The following is an 18,584-nucleotide window of genomic DNA, read 5'->3' as shown; positions in this document are numbered from 1 at the left end:
CGGCGAAGTACCATTAACCTTAACAACAACAGGAAGAGGGAAAAAAAAGTGAAAGCGCTTTCTTTTTCCGGTAAAAAGGTGGCCTTTTGTTTTCTGTCGAACCGTATACATCCTCACGGTAAGATCCTGTTAAAATAAGTGCACACACGTGTAGAGATCCTGCGGGTGAGTTCAGTCCGGGCCAAGTAAGCGAGATATCTCTCTCCTTTTTGTGTATGTGTGAGTGGGGGTGGGGGTCGCGCACAAACACAACCAGAAGATTCGCCCTGGTAGGTATGTACGAACGTATGTTAGCTTATATGGGGTGTACCATTCAAAAGTTTCGCTGCTGTTGTCGACATAATTTACTGCCTTCAGAATACGAAATTTTTACGATTATACAACTCAGAAATCCCGGCGTTAGTGACAGTAATAAAAGCCATTGAGTCAGATATTATCGGACCTGGGGAATTTCGCCAATAATCTCATTAATCTTTTTCTGATGTGAATAATTTATTTCCTTTATCTAGCTGTTCAATAAAATTTAATTCGTAATACTTTTTTAAGAAGTCAATTCATGTATGAATTTATATAGTATTTAATTTATTCTATAATATTGTCACATTTGGTTTATTGTATATTTTAAAATTGTTAAATTTTAAACGCACTTAAGAAAGGTTATTTTTAAGTAAGAAGTGGGTGAATAAATTACGAACAAGATAGGAAGCTAATTTTCGGACACCTTGTGTGCTTGTAACGCAGGCGCAGGCAGCTGTCACCTTACACCCATGGAGGAGGCATGGGCTGCGGCGGCCATTCTCAACTTATCTCTAGGATCTTTGTAAACATGTCGTGAAATCCGAGTATTCAAGCAGTGGCGTAGATCGCGAGGTGGAAGGACCCGTCAGAGTCTTCTCGAAGTAAGAATTAAAATCTTCGACGAGCAAGGTTGAGACTGCAACATTGCGAGTACATGGTTACCCTGGCAACCAGGGCCATAGTGGCAACGTCACTAAATGGAGCACATCTTTGTTCCGTGCTAATAAAAGGACCTCTGTAGGTGCCACCATCTTCCTTACCCTCTTCCTTGTCTCTTAGTCTTCCTGCTTAGGGCATTCATCCTTCTGTTACTGTGCATTGCTATAAAAATATTCCTGATACCAAGATAATATCCGTTCATTCGATACTTTTTTTCCAAAGAATATTTTCTTAACTTTTGAAAATATATCAACTATAATTATTTTTCGACGATGATTGTGTCTTTGAAATGACGTTATAGAATCAGATTCGTAGCTTTTCAAATTTGCGCAGGATTTTTAAAACTAATACTTAAACGTTTGTAAAATATTTTTCGGAATTGTCTTATTATTTGATTAAATTATGAAATGTATTTCGATGTGACTTGCAAATATGTAAATAAATTTTAATATATTTATTATTACGTGACGTTTCGAGATTGTTGAAGGCTTCGAACTCAAGACTTGCCAGACAAGAACCGCAGCAACGTGAAACATAATACAAGTTGCACCAGCCAGTCCTAAGCTCAGCCATGCGAAGCAGCCAGCGGCTAAGGAACGCGACGTACGAATCAGATTACATCTTGCGTTGGCTGCTTATCTTTATTCTTCACCTTACCTCGCTTCAATTCACTTCATTTCGCTTCAGTGACAACCCTTCGATCGGCATCTTATAACCGGCTCGTGATACATATTCGTCCTTGGACGCAGCTTTTAAACGATCAAAACTTTCGACGATCAAAAACTACACTTTCACTATTTAATAATTTTACATTTTGTTGAGCACCTTCTGCAAGTATCTGCTTGCAGAGAACAATAAGCAAGGTCGTAACAAATGATAACTACATTGTAATATCAAATAAAAAACAAATATCCATCCATTTTTTTAATGTTTCTTTTTGTTTCGAAATATTGTGGTATACCAGGGATAACAGACAAATGGAAATGCTTTTATTTTAGGAATAATTTAAAAAAATTTGTATTCCTTACCATACAAGCTTATCTTTACTGTTTTATCCTGTTTTAAATTTAAGATTGTTGTACTAGACATTAAATATTCCTTAAAATTAATTAATATTTACTCATTGTCAGTTCCGCTAGTTTGTAAGAAGACTGGTGCTTGGGCACCTTGTGCAACTTGTATTAACTGAGGTTGAGCTTGTATCGGAGCAGTTTGTATTATGATTGGCTGATTACTTCCGCCTTGTACTTGCATACGGATCATTTGAAGTTGCTGAGGTGTCAACTGTATCTGAAATAATAGAAAAATTTCTGTACGAATACCAAAGTACTTACAAATTAACAATTTTACTATGAGAAATGTGCATACAGGTATTTGTTGAATTTCGCCGCTAGGTGTCACAATTTGTTGCACAATTTGTATCCCTCCAGTTTGTGTAGTAGGTGTTTGTTGAGCTTGCTGTAGTTGGATAATTTGTTGTCCTGATGATTGTTGTGGACTCTGCACTGTTACAGTCTGTGTTGTACTTCCACCAGTAGTCTCCTGAAATCAAAATATAATAATTAATGAATATAATGAGTTTAAATAATTAAAATACTTTTCTATAAAAAATATAAAATATACCTGTTCTACAGGACTACCAATATTGATTGTTTGTATCTGTCCAGTAGAAGGCTGTACAATTTGTATAGGTTGTGTAGCAGTGTTACCAGTTTGTACATTTTGATTAGCAGAAGCTTGTTGTTGCGCTAATTGAAAATAATAATGTACCTGATCCGAGTTCATAGAAGTGCGTACAGTACTTTCGGTCTGTGCTTTACTTTGTTTCAATTCATCTCTAGGCACTATATCAATGAGAAAGTCAAACTGATCATACTTAGTTATTGCCATGGCTATATCATTCCGTTGAAGAGTACGTCTTTTATTATCTTCTGTATGAACCCATGCCCTCAAGGTTAGCTCATGTATAAAAATTTCTGCAGCTTTAGAAAACAGCATAGGAGCTTCTGCACTTATCATTTTTACATCACCATCTAATTTCATTATCTTCTTTATCCTAGCCAATGGTAATGACTGTGTTTTTAAATCCATCTACAAATTTAAAAACTATTAATAATTATGAAATATATGTAACAGTTAACCCCCTACGTACGGTAGTAATTTTTTTAATTTCTTCTGTAACCTTTGGCCAGAATTGGGCCAAAGCTTGTTGAGCTTCAGAACTACCTGGTGATGCAATTTGAAGATCTCCATTGGAATCTCCTTCAACTTCACTATCTTGATTACTGAACGGTTAGTAATGTTAATAAATACTTGGTTAACTATAATAAACTTAAATGCATATAACCTAATATAGAAATAAACATTATTACTTACGCATTTACGAAAAATACCGACATTTTTTACAGCTAATGCTTGATATAATACAAAATAAAATTCCTCAAATTATGAAAATCATCCTGCTAACTGTGAGTAACACTAAATAAAGTGTAAATATTTTGGTTTATTCGCTATGTAAGATATTCACAACAAAATTATTGTTTGCACCAGCAAAACACTGCCATGATTATAATCAATTTTATTTTACTTTCAAGTTTAGTATACTCACGGTAGATGGCAGAAATGTATAGTTTACAAATGTTTACATGGGTAAACTTTACCTCAGGGGCCCAAAAATTATGGCCTTTTTTTTTTACCTTCTTGAAGTATTTTACGTATAGAATCTAAAAATCCTAGTTTTAAGACGCGGAATTGGGTAAACTTTACTTTATCGGACCAAAAATGAAATCGGAAAAAATGAAAAAGGAAATCGAATGAAAGCCAAGTTTATACTAATTTACCTACAAATTCTGTTTTACCGACGGCGACTCCACTCATTGGACGTGATTGGACGGCAACAGGCTACAAGTCAATATGGCGTCAAAATAATCCGTGAAATACGCTGAAAACGCTCATTTTTACACACGTATAACTTCTGAACCGATCGATTCCGCACCTTAAAACTAGGATTTTTAGATTCTACTCGTAAAATACTTCACGAAGGTAAAAAAAAAGGCCATAATTTTTGGTCCCCTGAGGTAAAGTTCAGCCAAAAATAATGTTATGACCAAATGAAATGGTAAGGTATACTTCAAAAATGTATTATTACAACACATGATATTACAGAATAAATTTTTTTTATAAATATACATATTTACACTTATTTCATATAAGTATAACAAATACAAAGAAAAAATATACGGTATTTACAATTATATGACCTTTTTTCATTCATGCATAGCTTTGTAACTGCAAATACTTTGAAAGACAGAGTTTAATACTTCTTTTGCAGTATCAGTATCAGAATTACTAATCCTTATAATACTTCCAAATTCCCTAATGTAATGATTCAGTTCCATATGTTTTGATAAATCTTTTGTTGCCATGTACTTATTTGTTAATTGAGATAGTTTCAATAAATCAGAACTAAATGCTTCATCCAAGTCAAATAATTCTAAGGCTGGTGGTGGTAATTCTTGAAAACTTGGTGGAAAGACCTATAAACAAAGTTTTTAAATCACATCTTTTAAAACATAATAATAAAATCAATATACTAATAGAAAACTTTACTGAAGCTTGAGTAGGTGGTAAAGGAGCTTCAAAATGTGGCGGAATTAAGGTGAGTGGTTCATGTTTCAGTCCTAAAATTTCATAAGCTTTTATACAAGCTGGTACCATGTCTAAATTTATTGAATAAAAATGATGTTTAAATAGTTTAGTATATTCATGAGGATTATCCATCATATCCATGTCATGGGTACACACTTTTGGATTATCTGCTTGCTGTGTTATATCTGGGATTAAGTTGTACTCCCAGAACTGGATAAACAATGTTATTATTAGTAATAATATGTACAAAAACTAGAAACAGTTAATAGAATTTTAAAGCTTACATCTATTTCATCCATTTGTGATTCTTTGACTACAATTTCTTTTGATTCAAAAAAGTCAAATATCATTTCTCTCAATGAATCATTTTTCTCTTTCTCAATGTATGTATCAGTTAACATTCTTGATGAACCTAAAACAAGTAATTTTCCACCATTTATTTCATTGTAATGATATGCACAAATAGGTCTATTCGTTGGAATGGTGATAGATCCACTGGATAATGCAACTACAGAAGGTTGTGCGACATTTAAAGTTGCGCCATATGGATATAAAAAATTCATATCCCTGAAACAAATAGTCACATTACTTCTATTTTGTAAATTAAATAATTTAACTAGTATTTCATATTTGATTAAAATTACATGTATTCATTATGATTTTTCGAAAATATTGATTTATTTGACATTCCTTGTGAAATAAAACATTCCTTTGGATGCATTGTTTGACTGTAACTCATACGTATTACACTATCTAAAAATTAAATCATTAAAGTTACATTCAATTCTTTGTATCATTTTGAATGATTGTAAGGTGATAATATTGTTCACCATTGTTCACCATTATGCCAAATTCTTCCAATAAAAAGTTCACGTTTGTATTTGACTTTTTCTCACCGCCTTCACCGAGCATAACCAATACGTGTCCGCCAGAATTTAAAAATGCTCTAATAGAATTCATTTCTAATTCGGTAAATTTATTTCGCGGCTCTGGTAGTATCAATATTTTTCCTGTTGATAATGACTCCTCTGTTAAGACATCGTTATTTCTAAAATACATAAAAACTATAGAAAATATTTTACTTTTAGTTAAAATAATATCAATGTATTTACACACTCAATGAATTTCCATTTCGATTTTAATTTTCTTTGCAACACTTTGAATTCTTCATTCAATTTTCTTTCGTTTTTGGAAGCGTCAAAAATAATAACACTCAAATTATTGTTACTGTCACCGCTACCAAAGATCAAGCTCATGATGATTGTTACTTTATTACTGTAAATCTAATAATTATCCCAATTAAATGAACTTTTAAAGAACACCGTATTTTTATATTGTGTCTTCGTAAATGTCTTCTTATATTATAGTTTACGGTTGCTAATAGCAACTGTAATCATATCAAACTTTTGAATATAATTGGTGATTAGAATAATATAGTATAGTATGTATCGAATAGTTAAATATACATAAACAAAATAATAATTTCAAAAATTGGTCCTGTACCGGACAACATACGTAAGTGTGACAACATTTGATTCAAAAATAGAAAATTATTACAGAATCTTTTATACATTTTATCAATATAATAAATTATGTTATTTCTATTATCTTCTTAAATAACGATTATTATTAGTTTGAAAATTTAAATTCTATATTACTCTACGCATAATTACATGTGTGTAAGTACTTACATATATATCTTTTAGGCCCGATCCACAATATCGGTTCAGTGAAAATTTAAATTCTATATTACTCTACGCATAATTACATGTGTGTAAGTACTTACATATATATCTTTTAGGCCCGATCCACAATATCGGTTCAGTCACGGTCCGCTCTCTGTCCGGTAAAAACGTCCGCGCCAACTCCGATCCGATCACGCTTCAATCCCGGTCAGGTCCTGTTCACTCACGAAGAATATTTTCCTGGAGCGTGACTGCGCTCCCTTGTTTGAAATACTTCAGTTTGTGCATTTCCACCTTGTCTTCGTAGATTGTTTTTACATGATTTGTCTCAATATATTCCGAATTCTATTCGCAAATCATAGATCGACAATTTCTAATAATATTATGCAGAATGCATGTCGTTAAAATAATTGTAGTGGCATTTTCAGGATCAGCTATGTCTTCTACAATAAACTCTGAATGTTATTGTGATAAAATCCCAAATGCGCACTCGATTAATCTTCTTCCTCTACATAATCGATAATTAAGGGGTAACACCACTGTAAATTTTTCGAAAAATCGATTTTTTTTTTATTGGCTTAAAAGATGCTTTGAACCTTCTAGAATATGGGGCAAAAGCGTTATTAACTGAAAGAAATTTGTTTCCTTGAAATTTCGAGCTCTTTTCCAAGCGCGTCGGACTGCTTCGAAACGACTACCGGTGTGTCAAATTAATCCCTGTTGAGAAGGTACAACCTAATGTCCTACCTTTTGATGTCTAACTTCTCTAATACACAATGGATGTCTTTAAAAAATAGCCACGAAAGCTTCAATGCTACCGTTTGGAATTTGGCTCCAGAATCTTATTCAAGCAGCAAAAAAGTCTTGAAAATAGCGACTGATATTGCTGTGTGCAATTTTATTGATGCCCTGATAAACATTCTCCCAATTATGAAAGCTTTGGAGATGGATATTGGTGTCCAATCATACAATTTTTGTCTGGAAGCCGACGCTAAACGGATCAACCACGCCGAGAGCTCTTTGACAGATGCGGCAAAAGAGGCACGTTCTACCTTACAATCTTCGACGAAAGAGAATGAGGAAGAATATTTAAACATGGAAGGGCAGCTTTATGTTCCTGGGATAGCAGATAAATGATAAAAAATTTAAAACAGTCGAATTTTTCATTTCTTCATGTCCAGAACACATTTCAAAACTTTAAACGCGTTTTTCTCGAAACAGTACTTTCAAAATCGGTGGGCACTCTAGCTCCGCCAATTTTCAATCAATCTTCTTGAATCTTTTTGTAATTTAATCGTCACATATTTTTTTAGTGAAACACGTAGGATTTTTTCAAAATATTGATATTTCGATTTTCTGTACAACTTCAAAGCACGAAATTTCTGGTCAAAAATTAAGCTTTTACTTTAAATCGATGCCATTTTATTAAAAATGCATATTTTTGAAAACGGCTACGTATTTCACTAGCGTTTGGATTAAGAAATCTAAATCCCTTTGTTTCATTGTTCTAGGTCATATCTGGGTTGAGTTATCGTGCCCACCATTTGACACTGTTTTTTCGAAGCGTTTCCGATCATCAGCTGTCAAGCCGCCATTTTTGCACATATCAATAAAACAAAAAAACTATATCTACTTTAATACATGTATAATAAATCAATCTAATTGGAGTTTCATAAACACTTTCCATTTCTTAAAAAAAAATTTCCAAAAAAGCCTTAAATTTGAAGCGGTCAAAGTGGTGTTATGTACTCCTTAAATATTCTCTTTTCAATATCTTCTATACTTTTTGATCTTTTAAATAAGGCCGCATTCAATATTTCGGTAATTATTGAGATTAGGTTATACCTCACCGATTTTTATCAAATTTAAATATGTTGTAAAACTCTACATTTTGAACAACTTTTTCCTATACATATAACCGCCGCTCGGCCTTAGTTTTCGAGATATTTTCGAAAAACTGCTGCTACTACTTACTACAATGAATTCTACGTATACCTATGCAAGTACAGCGGCGTATGCGTCAGCAAGGGACTGCCGCTTATCCGGCTTATCTATTGTTTTCACAAACACATTGCGGCGGCCGAAAAGCCATAGATATAACGGGTAAATGTTTTAAAACAAATGATGGTTACGAAATCATACTTAGTCAGTAGAACAAATAGCAGGCATTGGATTCTTAAAGGCGTAGGCGGGGCCTCACACCTGCCCCATAAAATATAACCTAACCTAACCTTACATATTTATTCTATTGATGGAGGATGCATAACTGTGTAAATATGTAAATAGGATAAATAAGTTAGGTTAAGTTATAATTTATGGGAGAGAGGTGTCAATGGGTTTAGATTTTGAACTTTTTCGGAGGCAATATGTATCTATAGATTAAAGAAATATAAACCGTCAATACCGTGTTAAAAAGGTCACCCGTTATATCTGTGGCTTTTCGACCATTGCGATGTTTGTGAAAACAGTAGATAAACGGCGGTCCGATGGTGACGCATACGCCGCCGTACCTGCATAGGTATACGTAGAATTTATTGTAGTAGTAGTAGTAGTTTTTCGAAAATATCTCGAAGGCCGAGCGGCGGTTATATGTATCGGAAAAAGTTGTTCAAAATGTTGAGTTTTACAACATATGTATTTAAATTTCATCAAAATCGGTGAGGTGTAACCTAATCTCAATAATTACCGAGAATCCTCGGGAACATTCAATTTGCGACTTTGTAAATTTCTTCCAAAATCAGAGTTTGCGAAAATGCCACCATTATTATTTTTTCCATATGAATCTATATCTACAGTAGTAAATTTATAATTTACATCTACTAATGCCAAAAATACAATCGAAAAAACTTTTTATAATTGACTATCAGGATCGAGAGCGGCTCGAAAGTGGCATAGCAGTATGGGTACGGTAAAATTTTACCGGATCGAGAACGGAACGTGACTGAACCGATATTGTGGATCGGGCCTAAAAGATATACATATATGTAAGTACTTACACACATGTAATTACACACAGTGTAGATCTGACCTTAGTGTGCTTTAAATGTAAGTACTTAAGTACTTTAAATGATCAGCTGATCAGATGCAGATGGCGTTTAAGATGTCAGAATGATTGTAAATGGCGTTCAAAATAGTTAGTGGTCCATATGAGTGGAAAGAGTTCATTTAATAACGAAAATAGATAAAATGACTACTGCTGTACAAGAAGACAACGAATTAAAAAGGTTATTGAATAATCCTGCAAAAAATGCTGGGGAGGAATGTTCGATGGCTCCGCCGCAATCGGTAAATTAAAAAATATGTTACACGCGTTGAACCACTTGTTTCTAATTTTTTAATTTTAATCTAATGTGTGAATTTTAGACAAATGTCCCGCGACCGAGCACATCGCAAAATGTTAATCCACAGTTAATGATTAATCCACTGACTCCTGCTCATAGTACAAAAGAAGTTATAGAACCATGTTTACAGTAAGTGAGAAAGTTACTGAAGTTTGTAAGTTTTATTTTATTCTGGTAAGGACTATTGCATGGCTACATTTTGTAATAATTAAGATGAATTAATTATTTTGGATTTAAAAACAATAATCAAGTTATTACAGTTTGAATACAATTTCATGATATGTAAAGTAATCTTTTTTATTTTTTGTTGTAGAAATGTAGTTTCTACAGTTAACTTAGGTACAGAATTAAAACTCATGTATATTAACACAAGAACAAGGAATTCAGAGTATAATCCAGCTAGATTCACAGGTTTAATTATGAGAATTAGAAATCCTAGAGCTACAGCATTGATCTTTCATTCTGGAAAATTAGTATGTACCGGAGCAAGGTGCGAAGAGGATTCTTACTTAGCAACAAGAAAGTTTGCACGAATAATTCAAAAATTAGGATTTCAAGTAAGATGCTTTGTATCAATGTGTTAACAAAAATATAATCTCATTATTTTTTATCACTTGTATAATTTAATGAACTGCATTTATTACAGGTTAAATTTTATAACTTTAAAATACAAAATATAGTTGCCACATGCGATTTAAAATTTCCAATCAAGCTGGAAAACTTAAATCATATACATGGGCAATTTTCTAGTTATGAACCTGAGCTTTATCCGGGTCTTATATACAGAATGGTATCTCCAAGAGTGGTATTACTTATATTTGTCAATGGGAAAATTGTATTGACTGGTGAGATATAATTAATTTAAATTAATTTAAAAAGAAAAAACAAAATTGTTATGGTTTTTATAAAATAATATGCATTTCAGGAGCAAAAAATCGTACTGAGCTGCAAGATGCATTAAACAATATATATCCAATATTAAAGAGTTTCAGAAAACAGTAAAAATATTTTTAATAGTTAAAATTTTTTTACGATTATACATAATTTATTTGAAAATAGATAATGTTCTGCATGTATTAGGTATTACAGTCATTTACATAATTTATTGGCGACTCGAAAGTTATTTATTAATAATTAGGAACTTTGTACGAATGTGATTTCTGTTCGCAACAGTTGAACAAATTATAAATAATCTTATACAATAAATGAAGTACAATAATGTTGTAAAAATATTATATATAAGTTCATTTTCTTGACAAATTAGTTGATAAATATCTTTTGTATACATATAAGAAAAATAAATGCAAGGTATTGTTTTAAAAAAAAAATGTATTTCTGAATGCTTTAGTAATGAAAGTATTTGATCTATATCGCTGTGGAACTAAAATACAGTCGACAAGTAGTACATTTATAAAATTCATAAAATCTTTTATCTCACGAAATATATTGTCTGTTAAAGAAAAAGAAAATACAGAAATATTTCACGGATAGATAAATTACTTATCATTGTTGCATTTACTATTACTTACCATTCCACGAAATAACAGTAATTTTTATAATTGAAGATTCTCTTAAACAATTAATTCTTGGTAACAAAATATACATAATTTGTAAAAACCTAACACGTTTATATTATATTAAACAGACATCTATATTAGATTTAAAATATGTACACACATATACACATCGATTCTAAGTCATTTCTCATTGGAGGTAATACTATTATTATAATATTAAAATATTTGTGTAATCTTAGCACCACCATCGTTGAATTATGTAATATCTTTCTTTCTTTATAGGTATAAATTCATCTGTCGTTTGATGTTTGTATCTTTTATGGAATGGTACACTGAACCTAAGATATTTATTGATACATAGTAAAACATTTTTGGTTCATACGTTAAAGTAGTTTTAGGAGGTATGCCATATATTTTAGTAAACAACATTTAAACCTTTCTTTGCTGCAATTGGTAACTTTTCACCTCGGAAAAATGGATTATCCTCCTGAAATAAAAAGTTGGAAATATGTTTATTTCTAACTAACAATAAATAAGATATTAAAAACTGATGTATATAGTATACATATAGCTATAATCTTTTTTAGATGCATTATGGATACAGAGATGTACCAGCAGTTTGCAGTCTTTATATTTAATATAAATTATAAATATAAATGATAAACAAAAACGAATGGAAATCTTTATGATGACCTGATTTACTTTAATTTAAAAGTAAAAACAAAAATATTGATCGCAGTGTATCTTACAGCTTGAAACTGATCGACAATCTGATTAAAATTGGCATTTGGAATGTGCATGCTTGGTAGACTGTTGCTATTCGTAGAATCAACAGGACAATTCATCATGTGTTCGGTGTCGCACATGCAATCTTGTGCACTTTGGTAATCCCGGCTGAATGCAGCTGTATTTTCAAAATCTACAATGCAGTTGTTCTCACCTGTAACAAACAGCATTTAATATAACATTTTTTTAAACAGACAGTTTGCTATATTTTATATACAGGGTGTACCAAACTTAGCGTAGGACTCGTGGAGGAATGATTGCTGAGGTGATTCTAAACAACTTTTTCCTTTGCCAAAATGTTGGTTAAAGCTGCGTTTTCGAGTTATTAATGAAAAACACTGGCCAATCAGAGCGCGCCTTTAGCATGGGCCGAACCGCGAGAGTGTTGGGTATCTTCTGCGTTCAAACAGTGGTCGTGATCAAGTGCATCGGGACCACGTCGGTATAATAGGTTCGTTGGGCAAAAGTTGTATCGAAAAGTGAATAAAAAAGAGAAAAGAATAATAGTATCGAATTATTGGTTGCTCACCTTAACCAATATTTTGGCAAATGAAAAAGTTGTTTAGAATCACCTCAGCAATCATCCCTCTACGGGATTCGACTTAATTTTCGGGATATCCTGTATATAATAATGGAAAAAGTTGGCAAAAGAAAAATGTTGACATTGGAGGCAAAGCTTGAAATAGTCAAACATTTAGAAAATGGAGAAAAAATATTAGTTTTAGTTGATACAACATAAACGAATCCAGCAGAAGGAGGATTAAATTAAAAGTTCAGTTGTTTGTTCCACATCGCTATTACGTTTATATTAATTTAAATATTAGTCGTCAAATAAAGACTTTTTTCTTCAATTTTTTTGCAATTTTTCTATATAGTAAAGATTCGATAATTGCGAAGAACTCATGCTCATCGCTGAGGGGTATACCCCTTGAAACGCCGAAAAGTTCGCTTGCCGAGTGGTGTAACATGATCTGGGATCAGATATATCAGTGAGGTACAGTAAAACTGGATATGTATATGCAACAAACATTGGGACTCAGTCGTTGCATATATCCAGTCGAGGAGTCGAATCTCGGGTTACACGCGACGAGCAGCCAAGCGTGAACGTAGAAAAGGACAGATAATGGTGGAAAGAGAGAGGTCCGATGATCAACGGAAAGAGCCGAAACGTATCGGTGTGACTAATACTAATTCAACTATAAAACTTTTTTATTTTTGACTTTTTTTTACTGAAACTTTTACTAACGCATTGGTGAAATTTTTCGGATTAAAATGATACCAAACACGATATAGTTTGAATTATAATTACTTGCTAAAATTGATGTTAAAAGTTGGCGAAAAGCAAAGGAGGATTGGAAATGAAAATCGGTTGCGGTGTCGGCTCGGGTTTCAAACGTTGCATATATCCAGCCGAGGTGTCGATTCTGCGTCCGTACAAATCGTTTGTACCATGCCGCGATACCTATTCTACGTTCGTACAAATCGTTTGTACCATGCCGCGGTACCTATTCTACGTTCGTACACAACATGCGACGTGTTGCTTGTTGCATGTTGCGTGTTTGATGTATCTTTGGTGTACGGCCTGCCTTATACATATGTAGCCGAGGTGTCAATTCTATATTGTTTATTTTATTATTATTGTTTATTTATTCTATTATCATTCTGTTATTACTGTTAGCTTGTAAATTACTTTAATTTTCAATAGGAAGAAACTGTCCGGTTTCATGGAAATCACGGGCTGTTCCTAACATCATAAAGCACCTAATTTGCAGTCAATAGTTCCGCTACTTAGAAATATTCTGAACTGAACCGTGGCAACAATAAGTTTATGAAGCCATCGACCAGTTTAGTACTTTGCTATTATTACAGTTTTATTATTATTTTAATAAATAAATATAATTCAAATCATATCGTGTTTGGTACTATTTTAATCAGAAAAATCTCACAAATGCGTTAGTAAAAGTTTCATTAAGAAACAGTTAAAAATAAAGGAGGGGTATACTTCCGAAAGGCCCCATCACCCCAGGATAACCAAACTTCGGATTTATAGTAATTGAGGGACGAGAAATCGAATGAGACCATTTTCAGAACTGGCAAATAAACCGTTCTCGAGATATACAGGGTATTCTAACAGTGCGGAAACCCCCTATTATGTATCTTGATAAGAACGCATTTCCACGCAAAATGACTAACCCTAACCCTAACCCTAACCTAGGTTAGGTTAGTCATTTTCCGTGAAAATGCGTTCTTATCGAGGTAATAGGGGGTTTCCGCACTTTTAGAATACCCTGTATATCTCGAGAACGGTTTATTTGCCAGTTCTGAAAATGGTCTCATTCGATTTCTCGTCCCTCAATTACTATAAATCCGAAGTTTGATTATCCTGGGGTGATGGGGCCTTTCGGAAGTGTCCCCTAACTTTTACTAACAAATTTGTGGAATTCTTCTGATTAAAATGATATCAAACACGACGTAATTCAATATAAGCGAAAGTACGGTCCCGAGCGTTTCGCAATTACCGAGTCTTTACTGTACAAACTTTACCCCATAGTTCCATACAAAGTAGAGTTCATAGTCTGCGGTGCAGATGGAGGGATTACTATACAAGAATACTAACCCAAAATTAAATGTATAATAATGTAAAATATATGTTTTTTATATTGGAATAATCATTTTTAAAGGAACAGTGTAATAATATGAAATACAAAATTAAATAAAAATTGTGGCTGTCTCCATGGTCCGCCGTCCGAGGGTTAATAAATCAATACTAATAATAGCAATAAGTTACTTACTTGTATATCCAACCGGACAAGGATTCGGAGGTGTGCAATATGCCGGCAAAGCACTCTCCGTCTTCTCATCTTTAATATATTTTATATTTCCAGGTTTAATCTGTCTATCATTTGCTTGATCATTATTGTTCATGCGTTGATGGCTCCATAATGTACTGTGCCGTAAGTATTCCTGATCACGGATGCTGGGATTGGGGTTCAATGTGTCTATATCATCGTAATCAGCGGGTAGTTCAATACGAATTTCCTTAGGTTTGTCTTGCTGTTCTAGATATGAGTCAGCTGCGTCCACGAGCTCATTTCCCATTTGATTGATTAACTCCCGAAAAGTATCGGTCAGCAATTGATCCTCCTTGAATCAGATGGCAACATATACAGCATGATTCCTTATAATATACAAAATAAAAATGTTTTAAATAGTTCAAATGACAAGGAAAAATAAATTCTTTACGTTGGACGACTATGATTGATTACTGTAGCGGAAGGATTAACATGTTCAGCCGGAACAGTAGAGTGAGGATCAATCGAGACACAAACTTATAGAACATGTATGTACAAAGATATTAATCTAAAGTTAAATGTGTAATTTTTAAATGAAAAGATTTTATATATCGGAAGAATAATTTTTAGAGGAATAGTGTAAAATTAAGAAAATGGAAATAATATGAAATACACATTAAATTAAAATTGGGGCTCTTTCCATAGTCCGCCGTCCGAGGATTAAGGCCCTCTAGTCTAGGACTCATATGGCTTTTGAACTGTTATCCTAATCTAGAACTTCTGTTACTCCCGGCGGAAGCAATGATTGGTCAATATTTTTTATCAATACTCTGCGTGTTGAGCGAGGAATCTTATGATGTCACCAGGACGTCGGATTCGAACAGTTTGGCATCTTATGATCATTACCTAGGTTGATCGCGTTAATGAATTGAAATGTGCAAAGTTGGTTAAATTTTTGAAGGTAAAGTGTTACCTTAATTGGAGGAGGCAAATAGATTGATGCCTGAACAGCAACAGCCACAGACAGAAACAGGATCCAGTACATGGTTTCAAATGTGGATGTCTATAAGTTAGTAACTATATGTTAATTAAATATCAATTGAAGTAAATTGTATAGGGTGATAAAAAAATAATTAATTCATGTATTTTTACAATATTTTGTTGAAATATTTTGAAATATTGAGAGTATTGTCACATTTTCTGAAAGAAAGAACTTTTTGTCCAATCACAACTACTTTCATTATTAAATATTGCTATTTCGGTTAAACATATTGCATAACAATAATAACACTGATACCATAATTATATTATACAATGTTATTACATAATGCTTTAATAGCATTATTGTACTCAGTCCTAATCAGTGATTACATTTTTCATAGAACGTCAAGAAACACCAACAATTCACTAAATTTCCTGCTCACAATTTTTAATATTAATCATAATAAAATTAAAACCATCAATTGTTTTCACAATAAGAAAATCACCCTGAAAGTTCTTTGCAGTTTCAAAATTAATCTTCTACAGGTATAACATTGAATTTCTTTTATAACAGCCTCAAAGATTTAAGACACACACAGATGATGACAGAACTTACCTGTGCAACGATTGTCAAGAAAGAACGACGAAGAGCTCCTCCAGAGTTGCGCTCTTCGGGTTCGGTTGCACACGCGTCTTCGACGACCGGAAGTGGCGCTGTACTCGTCCAATATCAAAGTATTGATCCACGTTTTCCACGCGGCTTTTCTCCACCGCCTACAATCGCCCCCGCAACCCACATTCGTAAAAGCGAGTTACGAGCAGAGGTCAACCGATGGCCGAGCCTCGTGACGTCGTTTCGACGATTAGCAATGAGTACAGGCTAATTCCTAGCCTCTTTGGAGATCTCGCCGTGATGTTAGGGATCATTTCGACTTAAGAAAAGCGTATCGTTTAGCATTTCTGCAAAAACATTAAATATTTAATTCTGTGCACACCATTGGTATAATAATTAGGTCCAAACTGGTTCCTTTAAAATGCGGACTGAACCCCTATTAAGAATTATTTAAATAAATAATAAAATTTTCGTGAATTTGTAGAATTTCATTTCAATAGAAATAAATATTTGGATCGAAATGCAATACGTAATACGATAATGTTCTTATTATGTTCTTATTATGTTCTTAATGTTCTAGTATATACAGGGTGAGTTAAATAAAATGTTACAAACTATTATCTCGGAAACTATAACAGCTATCAGCCTAATTCTTTTTTCAAATTAAATGGTACAAAGTGCCTGATTGCGTGGTGTATAAAATTTTTCTTTTAAATGGCTATCATAGAGTTAGAATAAACGAACGTCGTCTTTTTTAAACGTATTGCTATGTTAATCTTTTTTATTTATACAGCTTTTATCAAACTGAATAACATTTACTTGAACTATTTTTTAATATTCTTCATAGTTAACGATTTAAAGCAAAGGAAATATTTAAGAAGCGAATACATAGAGGCGTTCAAGGAGAATTAAAACAGACGTATTTTATCCTTTAAAATATTAAAAATGATGACGTTATAACATACATCAGACAGTATTATTATATTTACCAACTGACAAGTATTTTGTATTCAAGTTTTCATATCATCTTTTGTGCTAGTTAGAGTTTCCATTACTTTGTGCTTCAAATATCTTCACAAGAAAAAATCGAATGCAAAATTCTTGTAAGTCAGTACTTGCAATAATGTTGTCCGATATACAATATTATAAAAGTCATAATATTAGAAAAAGAAGAAATATATGTTTACAAGTAAATAGTCGTCATTTTTAATATTTAATAAAATAAATTTTCAGGCAAAATACGTCTGTTTTGGTTCTCTTTCGATGCCTCCACGTAATCGCTTCTTTGATATTCCTTTTACCATAAATCGTTGATTATTAGAAATATAAAAAAATGGTTCGAATAAATGTTATCCAGTTTGATAAACGCTATTTAAAAAATATTAATAATAATATGGCATTCTATTTAAAAGAGACGACGTCAGTTTATTCTGACCCCATGATAGCTATTCTAGGCAACCATTTTTATACACCACATAACCAGGCACTTTGTACCATTTAATTTGAAAAAAGAATTAGGCTGATAGCTGTTATAGTTTCCGAGATAATAGTTTGTAACATTTTATTACCTGTATATACTCGATACTTTTAATGAGGCTAGGTGACTTGATCCATCCTAGATAAAAATTTCACTTACACCGATGATGGATGACACATTATTAGCTCACTCATTTGTCAAATTGATTAACTTCAAAAAACAAAAGTATGAAAAATCAAGTGTTTTGGTATTAAAATTTTAAAAGGATCAAAAAATGGAGTTAATTATTTTTGCCCGTGAATGACTCAATTAGAAGAGTTAAAATGTTTTAGTTCAGAGTAACGGATGCAGCTTGGACGAGATAAAGAGAGGTTATAAATGAACTCTTTCGGTGTTTAGTCTGTGTTGTATGGGTGAGATGCGGAGGGTTAGAAAATTTTTAAAATACATATATATGTGTAAACCATATATTTTTATATAATTTATAACAAATATTTATTTGTAATATAAATCATAAAAAAAATTGGCAGTTTGAAAATTTTTTCATTTACTACTTTCTCATTTTAGCGAGTACTGACGGAACACAGTATCGCATAACGTAGTCGAAGATTACATGAAATATATCAAAACTCTATAAAATATTGTGTGTCAGGTTCTAGTCTGATGTTTCAGGTTCATATTGCTCCTTTGATAACTATATTGTCCATTTGAGTGATTTTAAACCCCACCGCTTTTCTGGTACGAGTAGATCTATCTAAGTGAATCCGAACGTGTTAAGTTTCAAATT

At 32.7% G+C, this 18,584-nt stretch overlaps 4 protein-coding genes across 11 annotated transcripts; 1 reads left to right on the top strand and 3 right to left on the bottom strand.

Moving 5' to 3' along the window:
- Positions 1–1,868: 1,868 nt before the first annotated feature.
- LOC114881384 (nuclear transcription factor Y subunit gamma-like) lies at positions 1,869–3,549 on the bottom strand. Of its 3 annotated transcripts, XM_029198159.2 has the most exons (6): positions 3,334–3,546; positions 3,110–3,242; positions 2,728–3,048; positions 2,581–2,631; positions 2,326–2,499; positions 1,869–2,247 (listed from the first exon to the last, which is right to left on the bottom strand). In XM_029198159.2, the coding sequence occupies exons 1-6, from the start codon at positions 3,354–3,356 to the stop codon at positions 2,074–2,076; spliced, it is 876 nt and encodes a 291-aa protein (XP_029053992.1). In that variant the 5' UTR covers positions 3,357–3,546; the 3' UTR covers positions 1,869–2,073. The 3 variants fall into 3 exon arrangements, with proteins under 3 accessions (XP_029053992.1, XP_029053990.1, XP_029053989.1); XM_029198157.2 differs by having other exon boundaries at positions 2,581–3,048; XM_029198156.2 differs by having other exon boundaries at positions 1,869–2,499; positions 2,581–3,048; positions 3,334–3,549.
- Positions 3,550–4,116: 567 nt separating this feature from the next.
- LOC114881383 (intraflagellar transport protein 52 homolog) lies at positions 4,117–9,335 on the bottom strand. 2 transcript variants are annotated; one of them, XM_046286067.1, is made up of 8 exons: positions 8,265–8,337; positions 6,392–6,635; positions 5,722–5,888; positions 5,436–5,653; positions 5,250–5,358; positions 4,890–5,172; positions 4,567–4,815; positions 4,117–4,493 (listed from the first exon to the last, which is right to left on the bottom strand). In XM_046286067.1, the coding sequence occupies exons 3-8, from the start codon at positions 5,859–5,861 to the stop codon at positions 4,224–4,226; spliced, it is 1,269 nt and encodes a 422-aa protein (XP_046142023.1). In that variant the 5' UTR covers positions 5,862–5,888; positions 6,392–6,635; positions 8,265–8,337; the 3' UTR covers positions 4,117–4,223. The 2 variants fall into 2 exon arrangements, with proteins under 2 accessions (XP_046142023.1, XP_046142022.1); XM_046286066.1 differs by lacking the exons at positions 6,392–6,635; positions 8,265–8,337 and adding an exon at positions 9,287–9,335.
- On the top strand, positions 8,720–10,649 carry LOC114877520 (TATA-box-binding protein). Of its 5 annotated transcripts, none has more exons than XM_029190189.2 (7): positions 8,720–8,808; positions 9,158–9,274; positions 9,365–9,575; positions 9,654–9,760; positions 9,945–10,188; positions 10,278–10,476; positions 10,557–10,649. In XM_029190189.2, exons 3-7 carry the CDS (start codon positions 9,477–9,479, stop codon positions 10,631–10,633), a joined length of 726 nt encoding a protein of 241 aa, XP_029046022.1. In that variant the 5' UTR covers positions 8,720–8,808; positions 9,158–9,274; positions 9,365–9,476; the 3' UTR covers positions 10,634–10,649. The 5 variants fall into 5 exon arrangements, with proteins under 5 accessions (XP_029046022.1, XP_029046028.1, XP_029046023.1 ...); XM_029190192.2 differs by lacking the exon at positions 8,720–8,808 and adding an exon at positions 8,918–8,947; XM_029190195.2 differs by lacking the exon at positions 8,720–8,808 and having other exon boundaries at positions 8,906–9,274; positions 9,373–9,575.
- Positions 10,626–16,433, bottom strand: LOC114877521. Its single transcript, XM_029190196.2, has 5 exons — positions 16,324–16,433; positions 15,700–15,789; positions 14,727–15,078; positions 11,898–12,088; positions 10,626–11,635 (listed from the first exon to the last, which is right to left on the bottom strand). Exons 2-5 carry the CDS (start codon positions 15,769–15,771, stop codon positions 11,564–11,566), a joined length of 687 nt encoding a protein of 228 aa, XP_029046029.1. The 5' UTR covers positions 15,772–15,789; positions 16,324–16,433; the 3' UTR covers positions 10,626–11,563.
- Positions 16,434–18,584: the final 2,151 nt, after the last annotated feature.

Source organism: Osmia bicornis, chromosome 6 (genome assembly GCF_907164935.1).
Source record: "Osmia bicornis bicornis chromosome 6, iOsmBic2.1, whole genome shotgun sequence".
Lineage (NCBI taxonomy): Eukaryota > Metazoa > Arthropoda > Insecta > Hymenoptera > Megachilidae > Osmia > Osmia bicornis.
This window is presented reverse-complemented; position numbering and strand designations above follow the sequence as displayed.

What these genes read in the sequence shown, in the direction of transcription:
- LOC114877520 (XM_029190189.2), top strand. Translation starts at nt 9,477, where the DNA reads ATGACTACTGCTGTACAAGAAGACAACGAATTAAAAAGGTTATTGAAT. An exon ending in CGATGGCTCCGCCGCAATCG is followed by an intron (nt 9,576 to 9,653) that starts GTAAATTAAAAA and finishes TGTGAATTTTAG; the next exon opens with ACAAATGTCCCGCGACCGAG. An exon ending in TTCAAAAATTAGGATTTCAA is followed by an intron (nt 10,189 to 10,277) that starts GTAAGATGCTTT and finishes CATTTATTACAG; the next exon opens with GTTAAATTTTATAACTTTAA.
- LOC114881384 (XM_029198156.2), bottom strand. Translation starts at nt 3,356, where the DNA reads ATGTCGGTATTTTTCGTAAATGC. An exon ending in TCGGTATTTTTCGTAAATGC is followed by an intron (nt 3,243 to 3,333) that starts GTAAGTAATAAT and finishes CTAACCGTTCAG; the next exon opens with TAATCAAGATAGTGAAGTTG. An exon ending in AAATTAAAAAAATTACTACC is followed by an intron (nt 3,049 to 3,109) that starts GTACGTAGGGGG and finishes TTAAATTTGTAG; the next exon opens with ATGGATTTAAAAACACAGTC.
- LOC114877521 (XM_029190196.2), bottom strand. Translation starts at nt 15,771, where the DNA reads ATGTACTGGATCCTGTTTCTGTCTGTGGCTGTTGCTGTTCAGGCATCA. An exon ending in ATTTGCCTCCTCCAATTAAG is followed by an intron (nt 15,079 to 15,699) that starts GTAACACTTTAC and finishes ATCTGATTCAAG; the next exon opens with GAGGATCAATTGCTGACCGA. An exon ending in TTGTCCGGTTGGATATACAA is followed by an intron (nt 12,089 to 14,726) that starts GTAAGTAACTTA and finishes TGTTTGTTACAG; the next exon opens with GTGAGAACAACTGCATTGTA.
- LOC114881383 (XM_046286066.1), bottom strand. An exon ending in TGGCATAATGGTGAACAATG is followed by an intron (nt 5,359 to 5,435) that starts GTGAACAATATT and finishes TTTAATTTTTAG; the next exon opens with ATAGTGTAATACGTATGAGT. An exon ending in CACAAATGGATGAAATAGAT is followed by an intron (nt 4,816 to 4,889) that starts GTAAGCTTTAAA and finishes TTGTTTATCCAG; the next exon opens with TTCTGGGAGTACAACTTAAT.